Source organism: Bufo bufo, chromosome 2 (genome assembly GCF_905171765.1).
Source record: "Bufo bufo chromosome 2, aBufBuf1.1, whole genome shotgun sequence".
Lineage (NCBI taxonomy): Eukaryota > Metazoa > Chordata > Amphibia > Anura > Bufonidae > Bufo > Bufo bufo.
Window position 1 is genome coordinate 466,390,351 of NC_053390.1, and position 9,915 is coordinate 466,400,265.

At 43.5% G+C, this 9,915-nt stretch overlaps 1 protein-coding gene across 1 annotated transcript; it reads right to left on the reverse strand.

Moving 5' to 3' along the window:
* Window positions 1–760: 760 nt before the first annotated feature.
* FAM32A (family with sequence similarity 32 member A) lies at window positions 761–5,981 on the reverse strand. Its single transcript, XM_040417668.1, has 4 exons — window positions 5,775–5,981; window positions 3,354–3,495; window positions 2,041–2,094; window positions 761–961 (listed from the first exon to the last, which is right to left on the reverse strand). The coding sequence occupies exons 1-4, from the start codon at window positions 5,846–5,848 to the stop codon at window positions 893–895; spliced, it is 339 nt and encodes a 112-aa protein (XP_040273602.1). The 5' UTR covers window positions 5,849–5,981; the 3' UTR covers window positions 761–892.
* Between the last annotated feature and the right edge of the window lie 3,934 nt (window positions 5,982–9,915).

The following is a 9,915-nucleotide window of genomic DNA, read 5'->3' on the forward strand; positions in this document are numbered from 1 at the left end:
CCACAGAGTATCGAAATTCCAATACGATATTGGAAATGTAATGATGTAAGGCTTTCTCCAGTAGTAAGAAACCTTATAAACAAAAAAAAAAAAGTTTATAAAAAAAAAAATATATATATATAAAAACTATCTAAATATAAATAAACTTTTACCTTATTGTCACCATTAGCCTCTCTGATGGTGAAATGGCCCTTCTGTATCGGGTATCCTGACTTTCAATGGTCGAAGTAATGCGCTGCAGGAGCTGGTCATAACTCATGCGCATATAATTGAAAAAAAATTCGGGATTTGCATGCAACTCCAAATAAAGTACAGAAAAAAACCCTCTGGTCATCCTTTTTGAACTTACAGGGTGTATCCAATACAGACATCTTCTTTCCTGGTCTCTTCTGCTCCATCTAGCTTTCAGAATTTGAAACCTCAATCGGAGACGCAAGTGTGCAGGCAACATGCTTCCGATATACAATGAGCCTGAATAGAGGTGTACCTCTGCTTTAATACTTTTTGAAAGTGGGAGGACTTTGTGAGGCACACCTTTTTACACCTTTGTTAGAAAAAACTGATCCGCTGAGCGGATGCAGACGCAACGAACTGATCCGTTTTACAAGCGGATCCGTTAGAACGGATCCGCATAAAAGATCACTGTTTGAATTAGTCTTTCAAATCCTTATAACGGATCCGTGAAACGCCAGTGTGAAAGTAGCCTTAATAAAAGCCTATTACAAAAATGTCTACCAGTGCCAAATACTCTAATGAATAAACTTATTAGTTTAGAAGACGAACAGTTGTTCACAAGTTTATTTAAATGACACACCAAGTTAAAAAAAACACAACAACAAAACAAAAAAAAAGATGTCATGAATGTATCATGTCCATGAAGGTATAAATAGGATTATTTGGTCCAGCTGACTTTAGGAATGTCATAATGTTCAGTAAGGGTGTCCAAATGTCGATTAAAATCCTGAAAAAAAAAAAAAGACAAAACATTAACAGTAGTCTGTCAGAAATAGTGTCACTAACTTATCAAAATTTTTTTTTTTTTTATGTCAGAATTATAAAAAATGCTCTGTCATAGCACTCTCTCCAGTTTGTGTCACCGCCTTCAAAGATAACATTTTTATGTTTTTATTTAGGGATGAGCTGTAGTCTATAGGTACAATTTTGGGGTACATACAATCTTTTGATCGCTCTTCATTCCTTTTTAGTAGGCAGGATGAATGAAATAAAAAACAAAACAAAACTGCAAACCTGATATTGTTTTATTAGGGATATTATGGTGTTCACCATGCGGTATAAATGATAAAAATGTATTCTGCAGGTCAGTAATTCTCATTGGTAGGGTTTATGTGACATTTTGATAGTTTTTATATACTATGTATTGGAGAGTGGATGAACAAAAACAATTTTTTTTTTTTTTTTATGGCTGTTTACCATGCGGAATAAGTAACATGATAGTTAAAGGGGTTATCCAAGAATATAAAATGCCCCCCCATATGCCGGGCACCTCGCAATGAACACACTTACCCCACTCTGCTGCTTCTCCCCATGCACGGATGAAAACATCCGGTGTCGGGGGAAGAACTGCCAATGGCAGGAGGGGACGAGCCTCCCTAGCGTCACCCTTTTTTTTTTTTTAACATGTTCTAGTCCCAGAAGGGGACTTGAACATGAGATTATTTGATCAATCACAGCAATACTTATGTAGGGTATAGAGGTGAATCATGCCTGTCATTTTACACTGACAGCCTCTCAGACACTGCCCCTAGAATGGTTTAATAGGCTTACATACATGGCAGACAGAGAGGACAATGTTAGGCACCTGGCTACCTCAGAGACCAAGGGTGACACCTCTTAGATGTCGAGGCCACTATGTAATGCGATGCCCTTGAGAAAGTCGCATGGCGAAACCGGTCGGGTATTATGAATTTTATATGCTGAACCTCAAGTTTTTATCTTGTAAGTAGACTGAGCATGTGAAATAAAGTGATCATAATGTGACTCGACTGTGTACATATTCAATTGCATTAACATATTACTTGCCTCAACTCTCTGTTTATGTGTTTTTGAAGCCTTCTTTAAAATTCTTTCCATTTGCTTAAAAAAAAAAAAAAAGGAAGATAAAATAAGCATTATTTTATCACAACATAAACAAACTAATCACAGTGCAAATCATATGCTGACACAAGGGTCGTCAATAGTGAAGGGTCAAAACCCCGTTACGCAATTTTACAGAACAGATTCAGACCCATTCATTTCAATGGGGACGCAAAAGATGCGGAGAGCACATTGTGAACTTCCGTTCCGTGGCCCAGCAAAAAAGATGGAACATGTCCTATTCTTGCCCAGAATTGTGGACAAGAATAGGTACTTCTATCATAGGGCTGGCCGTTCTGCAAAAATCAGACCGCAAAACAGATACGGTTGTTAAAATGAGCCCTTAAGGGGTATTCTGTTAACAATGTTATCCTCAATATACTAGATATGGAATAACTAATGGATAGTGAAAATCTGACTGCTAAATAGCGCTCCTGTGCTCCAGTACTGAGGGAGCAGAAGACTAAGCATGCGACCTAATGCTCCATTCATTCTCTATGGGAGTTCTGTAAATAGCTGAGCATTGTACTGTGGTATCTCCAGCAGTCCCATAGAGAATGAATGGAATGACAGGGCGCATGCTCCATCAGCGAACAGGACCCTTACCAATCAGTTAGTAACCTCTATCCAGTGCATAGGGTATAACTTTTAGTTAAAGGAATAGCACTTTAAATGGGTTATCCAATTTCTCAAACAGACCCCCATATGCAGGGCCCCTCACAAGTAACATATTGACCCCGCTTCCCTTCTGAACCCCGCACCGCCGCTTCTCCCTGTACACGGATGAAAACATCCAGTGGCAGGCGGGAATGGGCCTCCCTACCTTCCCCCCCATCCGTGTATAGGAAGAAGCAGCGGCGGGAACAGGGTAAATATATAACCTGTGATGGGACCGGCACATGGGGGGGGGGGGGGTGAGTCACCGGATCTGGCACTGCTGGATTCAACAGATCCCTACTGACTATAATGGGATCCGGACGCTTTCTGTCATAAATGTATGCAACAGTTTTTGTCTGGCCGTATCTTCCACAGCCTATGTATATGGTAATAGAGCTTTGCTTGGAGTAGCAATTCCAGTTCTGATTTAGTCACTTTAAACACATTATTACTGTGGATATATTAACTAGGACCATTGACAGGAAAGGTAATCATGCAACATGAAAGTTTCTAAACTGTGGATTTAATCATTTCAAGCTCCCATCACAATTTCCAGAATCGGAGATTATTGACTCCAGGAACCGAACTGTCATTTTACTTACTCTTTTCTCCTGCATCTTTTCAAATGCAATCTGTGCTGGCGTTCTTTTATCTAAAGCTGGTTTCTTCTTTTCCTCTTCATTTTTATTGTTGGTCAAAATCTGTTGCATCATCTTATTTTTATCTTTATCTTTCTTTTTCTTCCTGAAACACAAAATGGTATATTACAAATAATGGCTACAAAAAGAGTCAAGAAAAAAAAAATCTAAGAACTAAGTACATGTTGTACAGGTAAACAGACAGAGGAGAGATATAAAATAATTAGTTTTATAACTGATGACCCATCTGATCGGTGGGGTCCTGCACCCAGGACCTCTGCTGATCAGCTGTTTGAGAAGGCACCATCGCTCACAGTAGTACCACGGCCTTCTGACTACACGTTCATCTCGCACGTGACCTAGGAGCAGCTCAGCCCCACAGAAGTGAATAGGGCTGAGCACAATACCAAGCACAGCCGCTATACACTGTATGACACTGTGCTTGGTAAGCAGAGAGAAGGCTGCGACCCTCAAGACAAAACAGCATGGTTAGCTTTCTTGTCTGGTAAAATGTCAGGTTTTCTAAGGGAAACCAGATCCCATAATAATCAATGAGGTCTGTCAAGTAGTCTTCATCTGCATCAATTTGGCAGAAACACCGCTACCATTATTTTCACTGTTCCGTTCCTGTAATGGAGTCGAACAATGGCAATAAAAACCACTTATGTGCACTCAGCCTTAACCCTCTGCTGGGATCATGTAGTTATACAGAGAAAGATTAAGCTATACAGCCCGAGATATAGCCTTTAGGAGCAAGGAGGTATCTTATAACGCCTTGGCCAAATAAGGAATAAGTCACGAAGGAGCAAATTGCGGTCCGCAATGCATGGGCACCGTCTGTGGGGTAGGCGAATGGGGATCGCAGACCCATTCACTTGAATGGGTCCGCGATCCTTCCGATCCACAAAAATATAGAGCAAGTGCTATCTTTTTGCGGTGCGGAAGCACAGAACGGGAAACCAGAAAGCACTCTGTAGTGTTCTGTTCCGCATCTCCAGATTTGTGGACCCATTGAAATGAATGGGTCCGCATCAGTGATGCGGAATGGCCACGGAACGGTGCCTGTGTATTGCGGATCCGCAATACAGCAACGGGCTTCACACATACGTTTAAACGAACCCTTAGGCTGGGCCGTCACCTTTTCACGGGTCCTCGTGCCCCAGAGAGCAGGGCTCGGCTCTCACATGAGAGCCACACTCCTGCCAATCTAGGCAGTTTACTCCCTTACATGCCACAGGCAATGACGCCCACCACATGTAAGCGGTGACAGAGGGAGCAGACTCCCTCTGCCTCCCATCAGCACCCCTCAAATTTGATTGCTGGGTGCCGATGTGTGTAAAGGCTGGCTGGGGTCTAGTATATGCCCCAAGCCAGCCTTGAGTGTTTTTTCAGCAGGCTATACCTCTCTGGTGCAGACTGCTGGTCAATGTCAGTACAGCACTGACATAAAAATGTAATGCACTATAGAAATAGTGCATTGTATTTTAAAAGCAATCAACAGATTGCCTGTTATAGTACCCTTGTGGGACTATTAAGTAGTAAAAAAAAGTTTTTTTCCCGTTGAAAAAAAAAAAAAAATTATAATAATCTCCCTACATGTCTGGTATTACTATACCTATAAAGACCTGCACAGTGAACACCATAAAAAAAAAAAAAAAAAAAAAAAAAAACACAATTGCTAATTTTTTCTTAGTCGCCACCGAATTTTTTTTTTATAACAAGCGATAAAGTGGAATTTACCACAAAATTATACCAATGAAAACTACAAGTCATCCTGCAAAAATCAAGCCCTCACAACTCCATAGAAAGAAAAAGGGGGGGGGGGTTTACTGCTCAAAAATAGTAAAACGTTAAAGAAAAAAAAAAAAAAAGTAGTATTTGGTATCGCTGTAATCGCATTGACCTGGAAAATAAAGATGTTATTTATACAGAAAAATGAACGCCACAAAATTTATAAATGTAAAAACACAGTGGCAATATTGCTGTTTTTCCCATCTCCCTCCCAGAAAGAGTTAAAAGTTAATTAGTAAGTTATGTGTACCCCAAAATGGGGCTATTAAAAGTACAACTTGACCTGTAAAATACAAGCCCTCATACGGCTAAGTAGACAGAGAAATAAAAAAGCTACAGCTCTTAGAAGACGTCGATGAAAAAAGGAACAAAACTGCAGTGGCGGCACCAGCCTCCTACTGGTGACACTGGCATGCCTGGTATAGAAGAGCGCATTCACATGAATTACCAGTGGGATCTGCATATGAAACCACAGTGTGATCGCACATAGTCGGCACAAGCCCCCTGATACATAGTGGGATGACCTAGGGATTGTACCGGGCTCCTGGCAGAAGACAGAATCCTCTAGAGCTGGCGGCGCTTTTCTTCCCTTACCTTTTCCCCTCACTGATATCGCCGATCCCTTTGAGTCGCAGGGCCCCCTTCTGAGCGCTCTCATACGCCGACATCTCAGCTTCTCCTACTCTAGTCACTTCGCAGCAACGGGTAAAGGCTAAATCCCATGAACGGGAAGGAACTTCTGACGTCAACAACCGGTAGTTCCCCCTCTCCGGAAGAGCCGCCAGACGTCAGAGAGTCACGTGTTATCGCACAGTCACGTGTTACAAGCCGGCTGTGACGTAACGAGGGAGGGTTTCAGGGATAATTTCACAAAATGGCGCTTTTGGAAAACCGGAAGTAATTGTAAAAAAACAACAACACGCACAGAAACGTGGCGAGGACGTACTGAGCGCACCTGACCTGCGCGTGCTGTATGACCCCTGCGCTGGGAATGACATCTTGTGGCGGAGGCTTGAACCTTATTTATTATTTCTACAGTTAGGCTTTCTAGGTCTTACCTCCCACATTATGAATACCGCAAAGAGGGACAATATGTGGGGCGCACACATACTAGGCCACTCCTCTAAATCTGCCCAAAGCCTAATTATTGGCTCAGTCACAACTGCAGCAATCAGGGATCGGCTAGTTGAGTATAGAGTTGCCACCTTTACCAACCCAAAATATGGCTAAGTTAAGCCCGGGGGGGGGGGGGGGGTTTGGGGGGGGGTTAAGTCGCTATCATACCGTGACTCCCAATAATATTGATGCCCCCAGAATTAATAATGCCCACATTTGTGCCACCAGTAATAGTAATGCCTCCATTAGTGCCCCCAGAATTAATACTGTCCACATTAGTGCCCCCAGTAATATTAATGTCCCCATTAGTGCCGGCAAGAATTAATAATGCCCCCATTAGTGCTGCCCAGAATTAATAATGCCCCCATCAGTGCCCCCAGTAATAGTCATGCCTCCATTAGTGCCCCCAGAATTAATACTGTCCACATTAGTGCACCTCAGAATTAGTGCCCCCAGTAATAGTAATGCCCTCATTAGCACCCCCAGAATTAATACTGTCCACATTAGTGCTCCCAGTAATAATAATGCCCCCATTGGTGCACCCCAGAATTAATGCCCTCCATTAGTACCCCCAGTAAGAGTAATGGCACCATTAGTGCCCCCCAGGAAGAATAATGTCACCCATTAGTGCCCCCAGTTAGAATAATGCCCCCATTAGTGCCCCCAGAATTAATACTGTCCACATTAGTGCTCCCAGTAATAATAATGCCCCCATTAGGGCACCCCAGAATTAATGCCCTCCATTAGTGCCCCCCAGGAAGAATAATGTCACCCATTAGTGCCCCCAGTTAAAATAATGCCACCATTAGTGCCCCCAGTTAGAATAATGCCCCCATTAGTGTCCCCAGTTAGAATAATGCCCCCATTAGTGCCCCCAGTTAGAATAATGCCCCCATTAGTGCCCCCAGTTCGCTTTTCTAAAAAAAAAAAAAACACTCACCTCCTCCATTTGCTCGCTCTGCGGTGAACACTCTCTGCTGACCGGAAGCTCAGGGCAGGACCTGCTCTCAGGCGTGATGACGTCTCACAGGTCCTGTCCTGCACATCCAGTCAGGTAGGGGGGTTAGGTAAAGGCTGCACTAATGAGTGCTGCAATGGAAGCGCTCATTAGTAGCAGTCTGCAAAGGAAAATACCACGGTACAAAAAAATTGCCGTCACCGGCAGGACAATTAAATTACCAGCCTTGCCGGTGAGATAGCGGCCGGGTGGCAACCCTAGTTGAGTACAAGTTCCTTTATTTTTTACAGCATGTGGAGCCCCTGGGACAATATTTTTTTTGCACTCAGTATCCATTTAAATAGTAGCATATAAGGCCTCATGCACACGACCGTTGTTTTATTCCGTGTCCGTTGCGCCGTTTTTCATGATTTTCTGCGGACCCATTGATTTTCAATGGGTCAGTTGAAAACTCGGCTAATGCACCGTTTACCGTCCGTGATCCGTGGTTCCAGTCCGTCAAAAAAATATAACCTGTCCTATTATTTTCGCGGAAAACTGTTCGCGGACCCATTCAAGTCAATGGGACCGCTAAAAAACGCGGAGGCACACAAGATTGTCAACCGCGTCCGTTTCTTTCCTATCATTTGCATGGCAAACCTGTCTCAGACTTTTTTTTATATTCCTTTAGGTCTGGTGGTCCTCCAAAAATAAAGGAAGACACACGGAAACAAAAACCGATCACGGAACAACGGAACCCCATTTTGCGGAACGGAACACAACAACGGTCGTGTGCATGAGGCCTTAATCATCAGATTATAGATATTTTAAGGTCTAAATTGCACAAAATAATGAAGTTATAGTCTAATATACAGGTAGAAACCATACAGATAGTTTAGTAAGGAGCAATTTAGTAAATGCACATTTATTCATTAATTCCCCAGGTCAAAAAGAGAGACATTTTGGCTGGTTTCACACTGGCGTTGCGGGAAAAGGTGTGGGTGCGTTGCGGGAACATGCGCGATTTTTCTGCGCGAGTGCAAAACATTGTAATGCGTTTTGCACGCGCGTGAGAAAAATCAGCATGTTTGGTACCCAAACCCGAACTTCTTCACAGAAGTTCGGTTTGGGTTAGGTGTTCTGTAGATTGTATTATTTTCCCTTATAGCATGGTTATAAGGGAAAATAATAGCATTCTGAATACAGAATGCATAGTACAGTAGCGCTGGAGGGGTTAAAAAATTTTAAAAAAATATTGAACTCACCTTAATCCACTTGATCGCGCAGCCGGCATCTCTTCTGTCTTCTTCTTTGCTGTGCACAGGAATGGGACCAGTGATGACGTCACTGTTCTCATCACATGGTCCAATCACATGGTTCATCACCATGGTGAGGGACCATGTGATTGGATCATGTGATGTGACGTCACCACAGGTCCTTAGCCGGCAGCTCAACATTACAGAAGAAGACAGAGATCCGCAACAACGCGATCAAGTGGACTCGGTGAGTTAATTTTTTTTTATTTTTAACCCCTCCATCACTATTTTACTTTGCATTTTGTATTCAGAATGCTATTATTTTCCCTTATAACCATGTTATAAGGGAAAATAATAAGGATCAGGTCCCCATCCCGATCGTCACATAGCAACCATGCGTGAAAATCACAGCTCATGTGCACAGCCCCATAGAAATGAATGGGTCAGGATTCAGTGCGGGTGCAATGCGTTCAACTCACGCATTGCACCCGCGCGGAATACTCGCCCGTGTGAAAGGGGCCTTAAGGATCAAAGAGGGACAGAGGGACTTGGGTCCAAAAGAGGGACTGTCTCTCCAAAAGAGAGACACTTGGGAGGTATGATCTAGGTAGACATCTTTTCAGTCACCTATTTGAAGTATGCAGCTGGAAAAAATTCTTGATATATGGCAGGCGTTTTAACCCCCATAGTCCCCTTTCACATAAGCGAGTACCTTAAGCCTCTTGCCCATGAACGTAAGGGCTCCGTGCCAGTGCTGCAGACCGCATACGGTGGTTCCGCAATATACGGGTCACCAGCCGTGTGCATTCCGCATTCACTTGAATGTGCGGAACGGAACCCCACAGAAGCACTACGGAGTGCTTCTGCGGTGTTCCATTCTGTGCTTCCGTTGCGCAAAAAAAATAGAACTTTTTGCAGAACGGATGAATCGCGGATCCCATTCAAGTGAATGATCCGCATGTGGCTGCCCCATGGTCGGTTCCCGTGCATTGTGGACCACAATTTGCGGTCAGAGGCACGAGTACAGAGCCCTTACTTTCGTGGGCAAGACTGACATAATCCTGTCAATGTTATCCAATACATTCCAGAACTGTAAGGCCCCTTTCACACGGGCGAGTATTCCGCGCGGATGCGATGCGTGAGTTGAACGCATTGTGCCCGCACAGAATCCCGACCCATTCATTTCTATGGGGCTGTTCACATGAGCAGAGATTTTCACGCATCACTTGTGCGTTGCGTGAAAATCGCAGCATGCTCTATTTTGTGCGTTTTTCACGTAACGCAGGCCCCATAGAAATGAATGGGGTTGCGTGAAAATTGCAAGCATCCGCAAGCAAGTGCGGATGCGGTGCGATTTTCACGCACGGTTGCTAGGAGACGATCGGGATGGAGACCCGATCATTATTATTTCCCCTTATAACATGGT

Bases quoted from the DNA above. Each gene is read 5' to 3' on its own strand.
- FAM32A (XM_040417668.1), bottom strand. From the start codon at position 5,848: ATGTCGGCGTATGAGAGCGCTCAGAAGGGGGCCCTGCGACTCAAAGGG. The intron at 2,095-3,353 runs GTAAGTAAAATG...TTTTTTTTTAAG, and splicing joins AAAAGATGCAGGAGAAAAGA to CAAATGGAAAGAATTTTAAA. The intron at 962-2,040 runs GCAAGTAATATG...TTTTTTTTTCAG, and splicing joins CACATAAACAGAGAGTTGAG to GATTTTAATCGACATTTGGA.